The sequence below is a fragment of the Capricornis sumatraensis genome, chromosome 13 (assembly GCF_032405125.1).
Source record: "Capricornis sumatraensis isolate serow.1 chromosome 13, serow.2, whole genome shotgun sequence".
Lineage (NCBI taxonomy): Eukaryota > Metazoa > Chordata > Mammalia > Artiodactyla > Bovidae > Capricornis > Capricornis sumatraensis.
In genome coordinates this window covers 48,016,429-48,032,789 of record NC_091081.1, presented here as the reverse complement: position 1 = coordinate 48,032,789, position 16,361 = coordinate 48,016,429, and the positions used below count along the sequence as shown (strand labels likewise).

At 41.8% G+C, this 16,361-nt stretch overlaps 1 protein-coding gene across 1 annotated transcript in view; it reads right to left on the bottom strand.

The window, feature by feature from the left end:
- Nucleotides 1–15,297, bottom strand: part of MDN1 (midasin AAA ATPase 1) — a 145,385-nt gene extending 130,088 nt beyond the window's left edge. Inside the window, exons 1-2 of the mRNA XM_068984913.1 lie at nucleotides 15,196–15,297; nucleotides 6,585–6,811 (exon numbers count right to left, since the gene is read on the bottom strand). Coding sequence (XP_068841014.1) covers nucleotides 6,585–6,811; nucleotides 15,196–15,297 — 329 coding nt within the window. The remainder of the gene's footprint in view (nucleotides 1–6,584; nucleotides 6,812–15,195) is intronic.
- Nucleotides 15,298–16,361: the final 1,064 nt, after the last annotated feature.

The window sequence follows — 16,361 nt, the reverse complement described above, 5'->3', positions numbered from 1 at the left end:
GCATAGGTTCCATCCTTGGTTCGGGAACTAAGATCTCACAAACAAGAAAAACTCACACACAAAAAAACAGCAGTCAGAAATGAAAGAGGGGACATTATGGATGCCACAAAAATAAAACAGGTTACAAGGAATACTGTGAGGGAATTTCCTGCAGATCGGACTCTGCGCTTCCACGGCAGGGGGCATGGGTTTCATCACTGGTCAGGGAACTAAGATCCTGCATCCCACACTGTATGGCCAGAAAATAAAGATTCAGTTGTGGCTGGGAAGGGAGACATGGCAGGAGTGTGTGAAGGGGCAGTGGTGTTGGGGGGGCCTGCAGGGGAGGGGGAAGGTGGGCTGCTGTCAGAAGCACATGTGGAACCAACAAGCAGCAGCAAACAAGTAGGCAGATAAGCAGTAGCCAAGGCATGAACCTGATCCACGAGGCCTCTGAGGATAAGGGGACGTGAGCAGAGTGGACTGGCAACGGCCATAAGCCTGTGCGGCAAGCGAGGAAGAGACTGGTCCACTGGAAGCATGCAAAAAGAGGCCTGGTTGACATTCCCTGCTGAACTTAGTTGACTACAGTACCCTTTTCTCTAGAGATCCTTAATTTTTAGAGAGTGCTCTAAAATTCTGATCTAACCAATGATGGATGGACCAATAAAGCACACTTAGCCAGAGAATAACAAAATCAGATTCTTCCCTAGAGAAAATTCGAGAATATGGAGAATGATCTCTTTCCAAGGATAAGACTAAGAGTCGTAAGGTCTAAAATGCAACAAGGAACACCATTCCTGTTAAATATCCAACCTTAGATGAGTCACATACTTGGGCAACTCATCACACTCATGCATCTAGGGGGAAGACCTGGAGTTCAGTTCTGGCCCTGACATTTAGAACAACTAAGTTCACTCAGCTAACCCCTCTGAAGATCTGAAATGGAACTAACAGAGCCTGAATAGGTCACAGTACAAAGATCAAAAGGATAATGCTTACCTACTTACTTTAACATCCTAAAGCCTATATAAACATACATTATTACTAAAATACCACCATTCAGTTCCAAAATCCACACTCCTAATTCCCACAGCAGATCCAAAAATTTTCATGCTCAAGGATGTTAATACATCAAAAATTCAGAAAACAACCTATTTGCCCAACAAAGGGATAAGAAGTGATAAAATACTATACAACTTTTTAAACAGTTTTATTTACTGAGGCAAAGATAGCCATATGTGACTAAATTTAAAAACAAGATTCAGGTTAAAAATTATAGTATGTATTTTTATTAGAATTAGTATGTAACCAAATGTTTTTTAGTTATATTAAAATTGTATTTTAAAAATATGTGCACAAATGTTCTAAAATTTACTGTGGTAATGGTTGCATCTATCTGCAAATATATAAAAACCCAATGAATTGTACACTTTTGTGGTATATAAACTACATCTCAATTAAGCAATTTTTAAAATATATGCATACAAAAATCGATGTGCACACTCTCAGATGGGTGTAACTATAAGAAAAAGAAAAGGGATTTGGGAGAAAAAATACCAAATTATCTCTGAAGAGAATTTCAGGGTGGAGAGGACCTTATCCATGGGGGATGTGATCCAAGGCCCCTGGTGGATATCTGTAACCACGGATAGTACTGAACTCTGTACACACTGTTTTTTCCTATACATACATACTTACAATAAAGTTTAATTGTTTTTTACAATTTTATATTGAGTGTTACTTGAATATAGTGCTTCTGTAATCAAAAGATCATATTCTCTTTCTCAGAAGAATGCTACCAGAATTCTCAGAGGGAGAAAGGAAATTTAAAACGAAGTATGTGTTGCCTTTCCAGCACTCCTGAACACAGTTTTGAAGCAGAGGTGTAGAAAAGCGTAACTACTTTTGGTTCCTCCTTCAGTTCTACGCACGCCTGATTTCAGCATGACTGTCCATATGTAGACAGCACTGTACACAGGAAACATGCTCTCCCACAGCATTCTATCTGCTACTGTTCACAAAAGACCATTACCAGGCCCACCCATACTGCTCTTTCCAATCAAAGACAGAGCACTGATGTGGAGTCACATGTGCAGGACAAACTGACAGCAAATGAGAAACTGAAGCCAAGAAATTAACCTAGTGCAACCCAAATCAACTTGGGTGATTATAGTAATCCCCTTTATCCATGGGGGATGTGATCCAAGACCCCTGGTGGATATCTGTAACCATGGACAGTACTGAACTCCGTACATACTTTTTCCTATACACACATACTTATGATAAAGTTTAATTTGTAAATCAGCCATAGGATATCCAAATTGTCAGTATCACTACTCTCCTGCTTTGGGGCCATTATTAAGTAAAATAAAGGTTACTTGAACACAAGCACTTCAACACCACAGCCCAGGTGGCTACTAAGTGACAAGTGGGTAGGCAGCAAAAAAAAAGCATGGATATGCTAGAGAAAGAGATGCTTCATGCTCTAAGCAAGACACTATAAGATTCCATCACACTACTCAGAACAGCATGCAACTTGCAACCTATGAACTGTCTCTAGAATTTTTCACTTAATTTTTTTGGATATGGTTGACTTCAGGCAACTGAAACCATGGGAAATGAAACCACTGATAATGAAACCACAGATAAAGGAGGAATGCTATATTCTTTTCCTCCTGGGAATATAAATATAATCATTAGCTCTAACATGCTGTTCAGATCAAGTTCTGTATAAATCAGCCAACAAATACATGAATGAGGATGGGCAACACCACAAAGTAGGAAAAAAGAGCATGGTCTCTGGAGGCAGCTAAACCTAGGACTGAATTCCAGCTCTGCCACTTTCTAGTAAGGGGACTTAGGGCAAGTTATTTACGAGTGGTTGTTCTTCATCACTAAAGAAAGGCAGCTTTCACAAGATTTGCAAGCCATGGCTGAAAGGACTTGCAAGAACCAGGGAGTGGGGAGAAACAAGAAAGGGAGAGAGCAAACTAAAACAAAAAGCAAAGGACTAAAAGATGCAAAATATGAGTAAGGTACAATCAGAACTTAAAAATAAGGTTACACTCCTGAGAGAACACTAAAGGGGAAAAAAATACCAACACATAATGTGTACATTGGGGGCTTCCCTGGTGGCTCAGCGGTAAAGAATACACCTGTCAACGCAGGACACACAGGTTTGATTTCTGAATCAGAAAGATCTCCTGGAGAAGGAAATGGTAACCCCCTCCAGTATTCTATCGGGGAAAATCCTATGGAAAGAGGAGCCTGGGGTCGCAAAAGAGTCAAACACAATTAAGTGACTAAACAACAACAATGTAGTACCTTAACCATCTGAAACCATTTACAAAGTTACAGCTGAAGAAATCTGGGAACACAGAACCAAGTTAGGAACAGGACTAAAAAAGATTTTCTAAAATTAGAACTTTGAAACCAAAACTAGTATATCAGAATAGAGAAAGCATCAACAGACCAAGAGTGTTCTCACAGTCCTAACAAAGAATCTGCCAAAGAGTAAAACATGCACTGAAGGACTGATGATGCAGAAACGGTAATGAATAACAACACAAAATGGTAATTATGTGAGGTAATGGCTGTATTAACTGTTACTGTAGTAAATATCTTGCAATATGTATCTCAAATCTCCACAGTGTACACCTTCAACTTACACAAACATGTTTTATGTCAATTATATCTCAATAAAGCTGAGGGGGAGGAGGGACCAGTAATGCATAAGCAAGGGAATAAAAAGAAAGACCTTGTTACTACTGAGATACCTGATGGAAACTCCAAATAGGTAGGCACTCTGGCCTCAGAAAGAGGTGTGAACTGGAAAATGAATGTCATTACAATAAGAGGAAGCCTGACTGGGTTCCTCCCCTCTGGTCTCTCTCATAGATTTTCATCCCCATCCCATCTCTCATCTCTTCATTCTTCCCTCCTTACTCTTCCTCCACAATTTGACAGTAGGAAACGCTATTTCCAAGAGGATAACACACTTATTTTTCTTAATTTAATGACTTCTTGCTCCCCTTAAGTATTTGGCTCACACCTCTATTAACATATTGCATCCTGCTGTTTCCAAGTACAGAAACTCATAATGTGTGACTTGCTCACCCCCACCATGTGACCCAGAGCTCAAAGGGAGGACTCCTGTATTTATCTACTGAATGAATGACTGCATCCTATCTAGATATATTAGGTATAATCCTAATACATTAGGTAATTTCCTCCAGAGGAAATTTAGAGCACAAGTGAAACTAATCAGCTACATTTTTAAAAACTAAAAATCAAAACCCCATTCCACATCACGACCTATAGTTCATTGTAGGTCCTTTGTGACTCATCATTCACACACATTTACACATGGTGCTTTTGTTTTTCTTTTTTTGCTTATCTTTAAGTTACTCTGTGGTGTTGGAGAGGAGTCTTGAGGGTCCCTTGGACTGCAAGGAGATCCAACCAGTCCATTCTGAAGGAGATCAGCTCTGGGATTTCTTTGGAAGGAATGATGCTGAAGCTAAAACTCCAGTATTTTGGCCACCTCATGTGAAGAGTTGACTCATTGGAAAAGACTCTGATGCTGGGAGGGATTTGGGGGCAGGAGGAGAAGGGGACGACAGAGGATGGGATGGCTGGATGGCATCACTGACTCGATGGACGTGAGTAACTCCGGGGGTTGGTGATGGACAGGGAGGCCTGGCGTGCTGTGATTCACAGGGTCGCAAAGAGTCGGACATGACTGAGCGACTGAACTGAACTGAAGTTACTCTAACACAGGCACATTATATAATTTTTGGAACAAGGTGGGAGCATAAATAAAACCTATTGCCTTGGCCAAATGAAAAGAAAAAGTAGTGGTGCCTCACATTCATTTAATAAGAACATAAAATTGAAGCTGATGGGAAACCAGATGTAGCTACTCTATCATTTTAGTGATTCTCAAACACAATCTGAAAACACTCTACCACTAAGGCTTAAGAGAAGTGGGAGTTCAGTTACTCATAGGTCAATCCTACCAGGTAAGCAGAGAACAGTCAGCACATCTTGTGAAACAGTACCACAGTTAAGTATACCTAAGTGATGAAAGCAGCCAGTGAGGCCACAATCTGGATCCTCAATCAACCCAGAGAACAGGTTCCTGACACCACGTATGATGGTGACCTGCTCTGTATGTTTTAGTCTCCTCAAACAACTAGGCCCATTTTTTCCTCCTCTTTCAGAAAAGCTCACACAAATTACGGTTCCCTAAAATTTTCATTTCTTATTCCCTCATCAAAGGATCAGACTAGAGATTATACTTGCAGGAAAGCCATACTTGCAAGAAACGTATTATGTTGATGCAGACTAATAAGAAGGGATGCTCTACTGAGTGAAGTCAGATATGAGAAAAACAATGTCACATGATATTGCTTATATGTAGAATCTAAAAAAAAAAAAATGGTACTAACGAACCTATTTATAAAACAGAATTTCCATCACAGATATAGAGAACAAACATCATTACCAAGGGGGAAAGGAGGTTGAGGGGGATAAATTGGGAGACTGATATTGACGTATATATAATACTATATATAAAACAGATAATAAAAACGTACTTTACAGCACAGGGAAGTCTTTGATATTCTGTAATGATCTATATGGGAATGGAGTCCGGAAGAGAATGGATATATGCATGTATATGGCTGATTCGGGCTTCCCTTGTGACTCAGTTGATAAAGAACCTGCCTGCAACATGGGAGACCTGGGTTAGGAAGATCCCCTGGAGAAGGAAATGGCTACCCACTCCAGTGTTCTGGCCTGGAAAATCCCAAGGACTATCCATGGAATTGCAAAGAGTCAGACACAACTGAGCGACTTTCACTCACACTCACTTAGCTGCCTCTTGTGACTATTCCACACAAACCTATCAATTTGAGAGAACCAGGTGCAGTGGCACGTGTCTATAGAACCAGCTAGTTGGAAGCTGAAGAAGGAAGATGGCTCGAGTGAGGAGTTCTGGGCTGTGAGACGCTCTGCCCACTGGGTGTCCACACTAAGTCTGGCTCACTGGGATGACCCCAAGGGAACAAGAGATCTGCAGATTGCCTAAGGAAGGGTGAACCAGCCCAAGCTGGACAGACAGGAAGTGAAATGAGAAATGCATTAGAATCCAGTTCTAACACAACTTCTTATCACACTTTGGATGTGAACAGATTTATAGAAAGTGGGAAGAGACATGAGAGATCTTGTAACCCACCCCCTATAGCTGCTCCAGCAAGAATCTCACACATCTGAAGTGGATACTCTAAGTGCCTCAGCTAAAACTCATTTAAATCCATCTTATATGCCTTTCTTGCCAGATGACAGAATCCTTGAGGGTAGGGGAGATATCCTGGTCATATTCTCCAGACCTATCTTGATGACCAAGACTTCAAACCTAGTAAATGGTCACCGAATTGAGCTGGATAAATGGCTTCTTCTGTGACTATTTTTATAAAACACTCCTTTCTCCCCTTTCTGTATTTTCCCTCCTCATCTCAGCTCAGACTCCTCCTTACTTCCAACAGAGTGTAGGGTCTACCATCTCAAGGAGAAACATGAAGAATAAAACCATTACTCACGGGAGGACGTCAGGATGGTTACCAATGAGTTTGCTCATCGACACACAGAGCCGTTCGTGTAAATCATGGTTGACCTGGCCTCCGGCTTTAATGGCTTCAGCATTCCTTTCCAACAAATCCAAAAGGAGAGGGCGCAGCTGGCGGCCAATCAGCACAGTACAGTCCTTATCCAGAAGTAACTGTGCTAAGGTATTCAAGATACACTGGCGATCTTGAGGTGTCCACACCTGAGAAAGGCAAAACAAATTCATCTGTGACTGCTACAGAACAGAGTCCTAGCTTATATTCAATTTCCAGACTTCATAACTGAGTTTATTTTACAAAACACAGTGGGGTTTCTTTGCAACAGGACTAGTGAATCAAATGTAAACTGAAAGTCACTCAGTTGTGTCTGACTCTTTGCCATCCCACGGACTATACAGTCCATGGAATTCTCCAGGCCAGAATACTGAAGTGGGTAGCCTTTCCCTTCTCCAAGAGATCTTCCTCACTCAGGGATCGAACCCACATCTCCCACATTGCAGGTGGACGCTTTACTAGCTGAGCCACAAGGAAAGCCCCAATCAAATGTAAAGGCTGTAACAAATAAGTTTCAGCCCACTGGGGTTTGAGGTAAAAGGACTGACATCAGGATTCCAGGTAAAATGCTTGACAGCTTCAGCTTCCTTGAAAAAGAATCAGTTGCAGAGTCACAACAGATCTGTTGCAGAGTCATAATAGTTTCCAGGGAATCCAGTGCTTCCCCCAACTCCTTTGCTGGAAGGAAAACAATAGTTAAATGAGGAAAAAGTACAGTTAGTATGCAAAACTGCCAACTCTCTTGAGGAAAGAATAGATATAAGAAATCAATTCCTGGAAATGAATGAAGATATATCCCCATGAAGACATCAGACTTTAATTAATAAACAAGACAGGTCTAAAGCAGACAGGCACACTTTGATACACAAGATGAAATAAACCACAGAGTTCTAGTGTTTGGGACCAGAATGCCCATGAACATAAAAAGGAAAACTGAAAAGTATGAAAAATGTCTCATATTGCTAGTGTGTAAGCAGTTCTGCACAACCCTTGCCAGGCAATGTGACAGTGGGTTTAAATTACCTGAGGGGCATACCCTCTGACCCACCAAGCCCAATGCTATGAATTTACAGCCTAAAGAGTTTGATACTACATGGTTATCTATAAGAGTACAGCTGGAACACAACCTAAATACCATATTCAAAAATACTGTAACTTTTTCCAAAGTTCCAAAGCTGTTCTTGTATGTAGTATTAATTTTATTTCTTACTAGTTTTTTACTGTATGAATGTACCACAACTTGTTTATCCATTCGCATGCTGATAGATATTTGCACTGTTTGTACCTATCCTCAATAAACCTACCATGAACATTCATGTACAAAAGACTTATGGACATATTTTCGTGACTTTTATTTTCTGGCCATGCCATGTGGCAAGGAGGATCTTAGTCCCCAATCAGGGATTGAACCTTGGCCCTCAGCAATGAAAACACAGAGTCCTAACCACTGAAACACCAGGGAATTGTCTAAATATTGATTTTTAATTTTAAAAAAAATTTAAGAAATTTCTTGGGCTTCTCTGGTGGCTCAAACAGTAAAGAAAGTACCTGCAAAGAAGGAGACCTGGGTTCAATCCCTGGGTCAGGAAGATCCCTTGGAGAAAGTAAAGGCAACCCACTCCACTATTCTTGCCTGGAGAACTTTGTGATCAGAGGAGCCTGGTGGGCTACAGTCCACAGGGTCACAAAGAGTCAGACAAATGTTTAACAGAAGTTGTTTTCCAAAGTATCTGTAACATTTCACATCCCCACCAGCAATGTCTGAGTGCTTCAGCTGCTATATAAATTCACAAATACACAGTACTATCAGGCTTAATTTTAGCCATTCTAGTGGAGGTGAAGTGGTATACGGTATAAAGTGTCTTAACAGCCACTCATTTATCTTCTGTGATGTAATTTGTTCAATCTTTTACCCATTTTTAAATACAGTTGTTCCTGTATTAACCATGATGGCTTCTGTAGATCCTCTATATCAGCTCGAGGAAGTTCTGTTCTGTTTGTACTTTGTTTTTCTCCTGAATGAGCTTTGTTAATTGGCATTCCTCCAAAGTCCTTATCATCTAAATTGTCTAATATATTGGCATAACATTTTTCATATTAGTCACTTATCTTTGTATTCTTTTTAAAATCTGTAATGGTGGCCTTCTTCCATTCCTAATAATTTGGATTTTTCACTTTTATTCTTGGTCAATCTTTTCAAAGAATCAACTTCGGGTTTCAATGGTTTCCTATACAGTTTATCCATTTCCTATTTCATTCATTCCCGCTGTTAGCTTTATTATTTTCTTCCCTCTATTTATTTTGGATGTAATTTCCTCTTTTTTTAGTATTTCACAAGGTGGAAGCTTAAGAAATATAATTAATTTCAAACCATGGTTTTCTTTTATTCATATATTTCACGTTATGAATTTCCTTCTAATTGTAGCTACAATCCACAAATTGTTTAAATATAATACAGTTCAAAATTTTTGATTCGCCCAGAGATTTCTTCTCTGATCATAAGTTTCTTTAAATTTTCTTACTTAATTTCTAACATTTAGGGATTTTTCCTTATTTAACATATTATTTAACTTATATGCAGAGTACATCATTCAAAATGTCAGGCTGGATGAAGCACAAGCTGGAATCAAGACTGCCAGGAGAAATATCAATAACCTCAGATATGCAGATGACTCCACACTTATGGCAGAAAGCAAAGAACAAAAGAGCCTCTTGATGAAAGTGAAAGAGAAGAGTGAAAAAGCTGGCTTAAAACTCAACATTCAGAAAATTAAGATCATGGCATCCAGTCCCATCACTTAATGGCAAATAGATAGGAAACAATGGAAACAGTGAGAGACTTTATTTTGGGGGCTCCAAAATCACTGCAGATGGTGACTGCAGCCATGAAATTAAAAGATGCTTGCTCCTTGGAAGAAAAGCTATGACCAACCTAGATAGCATATTCAAAAGCAGAGATATTACTTTGCCAACAAAGGTCCATCTAGTCAAAGCTATGGTTCTTCCAGTAGCCATGTATGGATGTGAGAGTTGGATTATAAAGAAAGCTGAGTGCTGAAGAATTGATGCTTTTGAACTGTGATGTTGGACAAGACTCTTGAGAGTCCCTTGGATTGCAAGGAGATCCAACCAGTCCATCCTAAAGGAAATCAGTCCTGAATACTCATGGAAGGACTGAGGCTGAAGCTGAAACTCCAACACTTTGGCCACCTGATGCAACGAACTGACTCACTAGAAAAGACCCTGATGCTGGGAAAGATTGAAGGTAGGGGGAGAAGGGGACGACAGAGGATCGGAATCACCGACTCGATGGACATGAGTTTGAGCAAACTCTGGGAGTTGGTGATGAAGAGGGAAGCCTTCCATGCTGCAGTCCATGGGGTCAGGCAAAGAGTTGGACATGACTGAGCGACTGGACTGAATTGAACTGAGGGATTTTTCCCAGCATTATTTTGAGGGTTTCCCCCACTAATTTCATCTCATTGAGATAACTGAATATGCCTTTTATGATTTCAATTCTTCTAAATTTCTTGAGATTTGTTTAATGGCCCAGCTTATGATCCATCTTGGTAAATGTTTCAGATGTGCAGAGCATATATTCTGGAATTACTGGGCACAGTATCCTATAATGCCAATCAGGTCAGGTTTGTTGGTAGTGCTCAGGTCTTCTGTATCCTTACTAATTTTCTGTATTTGTACTATCAAGTACTGAGGTTAAAGTATTAAAATTCTCCAATTATAACTGTGATTGTCTATTTTTCCTTTTCTATCACTTTCTGATTCATGTATTTTATCATTAGATCCATGCATATTTAGGTTTCTTTCTTAATTCTGAAACACTGACATTCAGGGCTGGATATGTTCCTTGCTGTGAAGGCTACCCTGTGTATTAAAAGATGTTTAGCAGCATCCCTGGCCTCTACACTCTGCTGCTGCTGCTGCTAAGTCGCTTCAGTTGTGTCCGACTGTGTGTGACCCCATAGACGACAGCCCACCAGGCTCCCCCATCCCTGGAATTCTCCAGGCAAGAACACTGGAGTGGGTTGCCATTTCCTTCTACAATGCATGAAAGTGAAAAGTGAAAGTGAAGTCACTCAGTCGTGTCCAACCCTCAGCGACCCCATGGACTGCAGCCCTCCAGGCTCCTCCGTCCATGGGATTTTCCAGGCAAGAGTACTGGAGTGGGGTGCCATTGCCTTCTCTACACTCTACATGCCAATAATATCCCCATTACACGTTGTGAAAATTTTTAAAACGTCTCTAGATTTGCCACAGAGAGTAAAATTCCCTCAGCTGAGAGTCACCAGGCAGGGGGGGAAAAAACACACTTCAAAAAAGAAAATGGAAATAAGACTAACAGAAAATCAAGTTTCTTTTAAAAATTTAAAAAAAAATCATATGCTATCTTAGAGAGTTTAGATTTTGATTCTGGAGATAATGGAGAGCTTTTAGACAGAATAGTGATAAATTCAGATTTGTCTTATTAATGATAATTTATATTAAGTGTCCAGAACAGGATGGGAGATAATAGCTAAAAGGAATAGGGGCTTCTTTTTGAAGTAATAGAAATGTTCAAAAATGGACTGTGGTGTCAGTTGCACATACCTGTGAACAGAGCAAAAGCCACTGAATGATACACTTAAATGGATGAATTATATGGCATATGAATTATCTCTCAAAGCTGTCTTAAAAAGTTCTAATTCTAGCTCACAGGTATTGATTACTTTCTACGGGCCAGGCACTGTGGTAAGCTCCTCAAACGCATCATCTAGATTTTACAATCTTATTTATAGCAATAACAACAGCAACCACTTTTATAGACAACACTTACTGTACCCTAGGCACCTAACTCTCATAGCAACCCATGAAGTAGGTAACACTATCCCTATTTTACAGAAAAGCAAACTGAAAATTTTTAAAAAGGGATAAGGTCATAAAGCTGATAGCAGAACCAGGAATCACATCACAGGTTCCAGAATCTCTGCTTTTAACTACTCTGTAACTATTTAGCAACTATCACAGGTAATTCGTATCAAGAAACTAAGACTTAGGAGAGTTGAGCAAGGCCCCCAAAACAATGGTAACACACTCCAGTATTCTTGCTTGGGAAATCCCATGGACAGAGGAGTCTGGTGGGCTACGATCATCCATGGGGTCGCAAAAGGGTCGGACACAACTTAGTGAGTAAACAACAATAAGGAAAGAGAAGAGGACTTCCCTGATGGTCCAGTGGTCAAGAGTTTGTGCTTTCACTGAAAAGGGAGTGGGTTCACTCCCTGGTAGGGGAACTAAGATCCCCATGCCACATGCATTGCCAAAACACAAAACCAAAAAAGGAATCTGATCTGCACCCATCCTTCAGTCCCACTACCCACACATGCTCTCAAGCACTCTGCTCTTCCTCAACATAGACAGTGATCAAGGACATAAGATGTGATTCTGTGATTTATAGTACAAGAGAAAAAAAAAAAACATACTTAGTCTTCAAAACCCCACACCTGTCCAAGTACCTAAAACTCTGGGAATTTCCTGTGATGAGAGAAATATACTACAGTAACGCAGTGAATTTTGGAAAGAGGCTAAGCTGGGAGCCAATCACTTGATTAGAGGATTAGAACTTTCATCCCCATGTCTTGACCTCCGAGGAGGGCAGAGGGGCTAGAGATTAAGAGCTGAATCACCAATGGCCAGAGATTTAGTATTGTGCCTGTGAAGGAAGTGTTCATAAAAACCCCATAGAATGTGGTTCGGAGAGCTTCAGGGATGGCTGTCCTGAAAAGTGAAATATTTCTCCAAGTTTTGTGAGCTGATAGTATATTCAAAAGCAGAGACATTACTTTGCCGACTAAGGTCCGTCTAGTCAAGGCTATGGTTTTTCCGGTGGTCATGTATGGATGTGAGAGTTGGACTGTGAAGAAAGCTGAGAACCGAAGAACTGATGCGTTTGAACTGTGGTGTTGGAGAAGAGTCTTGAGGGTCCCTTGGACTGCAAGGAGATCCAGCCAGTCCATTCTGAAGGAGATCAACCCTAGGATTTCTTTGGAAGGAATGATGCTAAAGCTGAAGCTCCAGTACTTTGGCCACCTCATGTGAAGAGTTGACTCACTGGAAAAGACTCTGATGCTGGGAGAGATTGGGGGCAGGAGGAGAAGGGGACAACCCAGGATTAGATGGCTGGGTGGCATCACGGACTCGATGGACGTGTGTCTGAGTGAACTCCGGGAGATGGTGATGGACAGGGAGGCCTGGTGTGCTGCGATTCATGGGGTTGCAAAGAGTTGGACACGACTGAGCGACTGAACTGAACTGAACTGAACTAGTAAATTAATTAAATCCAAGAAAGAAATTTCTTGGAACCCCCAATTTATAGGCCAGCTGGTCAGAAGAGCAGACGAGGGTGGGAGAAGTCTTTTAGGGTTAAGCCTTTACTCTGAAGGACCTGACTCTTTCCAAAGGTAAACAGCATCAGAATTGAGTTAAATTGTAGGACACCAGCTGGTATCTGAGAATTGCTCAGTAGTGCTAGAAAGAAAACCCCCGTGTTGGAATTAAGAGTCAGAACTGTAGGATGCTAGTAGTTGTAAGGATGAAGAGAAAGACACAACTGAATAAAGATTCAATACCAAGGAAGGAAAATCAGGAGGACTTGGCTATATGTGACGGAAAAGGAGCGAAAAGAGTTGAGAACACTCAGTTTTCTGTAACAAGGGACTGGACAGAGAGACGGGGGTGTCACCAGCTGAGATGAAGAACAAAGGAAGCACATCCTAAAAATTTATTTCTGATCCCAAACTCCACGAGAAGTAAGGTTTCAAAATCTTTGCTGGGAGTTCCCTGGTGGTCTAGTGGTTAGGACTCCATGCTTCTACTGTCCAGGGCCCACGTTCAATTTCTGGCAGGGGGAACTAAAATCATGAGGTTCAGTGGTGGAAAAAAAAGGTCTTTGCTTTCCAGTAAAAATCAGTTTCCCCAAATAGGAGAAAAACAGGATGACAACACAATCAACTCTTCTCTGTGTGAAAAGCTTGAAATCACTACTGAAAATAAAAAGGAGCAAACCTGAAAGACATTATTCAGATTGGATAGAATCTGAGACAGAGGAGAGACAAATGGAAAGCACAGGTGGCCGGAATCTTAATTCAATTGAACTTTCTAGTAGCTTTAAAGTCCCTCAACATTACTATATACAGTCTCAGAATCCACCTGAGTGGTTCCCATGCTTCAAAATCTCAGATTCTCTTTTTTTTTTTAAAGGCTATGAACCATTTCCTCATTTTACTTCCAATACATAAGCACTAATTTTCCATCCAATTACTGTGAAGAACCATAAACAAACCTCCTGCTGTCAGTGGTCCATGATCCCCAGCTTCAGAACCTCTGCTTTAAATGCAAACCCACTTACAGAAGAATACTTCTAGCCATAATACATAGTTCAAGAGCCTGTCACCACAACTTCAGCTCATATAAATTGATTTTTTCATTAGTCCAGCCCATCAAAAGTCAGTTTTCTTTCCAGACCTCTCCCTTAATGTTAACGATCCCTTCCTTGGGGGAAATCACAGGCCAGATAACCCCAGGAATATCTTCCACTCCTCCCTCCCCTTTGCCACACACGTTCAATTTGTCATCAAACAGACATGTCTCTCTATTAGCTCCAGGCCTCTCCAGACCCGAAAAACTGCTGTTGCTTCCTTAGCAATAGGATGTCTATCTTCTAGATACAGGAGTTAGGAAAGAAAAAAAAAAATTTCCCCCCCCCACTCTGAAGCTCACAGGTGTGGTGGGGAAGCATAAAATAGAAAGTTAAAACGCCAGGTGAAAAAATGCGTGATAAGGATCCTCAACTCAGATAGCGGGAGGTCAACGAGAGAAGGCTCTTAAAAGGCCAGAGCACCCATTTTCCAGAAAACTAATTCATAATTCCTGTGGCATACGAATTATGCCCTCGCTGTCTCGCTTGGCCCATCAGTTGTATTCTGTGTTTATGAAAGTCTCCAAAAATAGACACGAAATACCTTGGGGGTCTGAGACCATAACGAATTTATCTGTATCCGCAAAGTGCCACACTGTGTCTTACTCCCAGCAGGAATACAATCAATACTTGTCAGTGGGCAGGAAAGTCAGAACAAGGCAGAAAGGAAATATCCACCCAAGCTAACAGAGGTGGCTGGACTTGTCGGCAAGCTTAAATAATACAAATGTCACAAGAGCAAACACGCAACCTCAACTACCAAAAAAAGAAACACAAAAAAACACGTTTTTCTCTGAAGGTCATGTTTGGCGCACGCAGCCAGGGTGCTGCAAGGAAATAAATCGGTAGAGAGAACGGGAGACTCTCCCACAGAAAAACAAAAGGCTCCTTCCAGGCTCCTCAAATGCGCGCGGACGCCTCCGCCACTGGCCAGCCTTGGGGAGGGGGCCAGAGTGACAAGACACGGATCTCCGGTCCCCTGCGTCTTCGCGCAGGGTCATGGGGCACGCGCCAGGCGGTGAGGGGACGGCCCAACTCTTTCCCTCCCGCTCCTTCTCTTACCTGCTTGACCAAGAACCTGCCCAGCTCGCTGCGGCTCTTCTCATTCTTGGCAGCGATTAACCGCAACGGCGCGGCCGCCACCTCCAGCAAGAGGTGCTCCATGATCACGGGTCCTCCGCCCCGGGGGGCCACAGGCGCTCCTTGCTTCGCGCTAAGAACCCCCGAGCCGCTGAGGTCCTGGCGCCGGAACTGCCACCAACTGCGTCTCCAGTGAAAGCGGCTGCCGCTGCTTCGCCACTACCTAGAGAGCGGCAGCAGCACACGTGGGGGGGAGCACGCGGCGCTCTGCATCATCAGTCCGCGACCGCCAGTTGGTGCGGTCGCGGACCGCCTCCTCGGCACCGGAAACGCGGGGCGTCAGTATCTATATAGTTCCGGCATAGACTCCATCAGAAATAGCTTTTGCTGGTGGAGGTTAACGGTTACAATGATGGTTGATCCGGCGACAAAGGGTGGCGTGACAGCAATTCAGGAGAAGTTAGGGGGCCCTTAGGGCCGTGTGCCTACGATCCTCAGCCCGCCATGCCTCCCTCTGCGTCAGCAGGCAAAAAGATGAGCTAGGAATGAAAAGCAAATTTACCCCCTCTAAACTCCCCTTTTAGACGGTTGGCCTGTGGAAATTCACACACAAGTGTGACAAGCATAGATAGCCCTCGCAGCAGTCTTATTATAAATACTGGATATAAGTGTTAAGATGGGTGATAAAAGAAATTTTCACATGTTGAGATACAGAAAAGTCATTTTGGGTTATACATGAGTTAAGGAAAATAGCCTCTTTTTGGCCTATAAAACAAATTGTATATGTGCTTTAATTATTAAAGAGAAGAGCACGCTGACAAGAGGTAAAGAATGTCCATGTTAAAAATAAAGATTAAATGCCTTTCTTTCTGGGAGGCTAATGCTGGTCCTACTTTGATGATGATTTCCTTTTCCAGGTGCCAAGGCCATAGGGACATGTACTTGCTGCTGTGTGTGTGTGTTTTAAACCTTGAAGAAATGTAATGTCTGTGCGTGTGTATTTTAAACTTTGAAGAAATGTAGTGTGTGTGTGTGTGTGTGTGTGTGTGTGTTTTAAACCTTGAAGAACTGTAACCCTGTCTTATTTAATGTTCTTTGTTTTGACAAGGTATAAAATTGTGCTGGAACCCATGCTTCTCTGGAGCAGC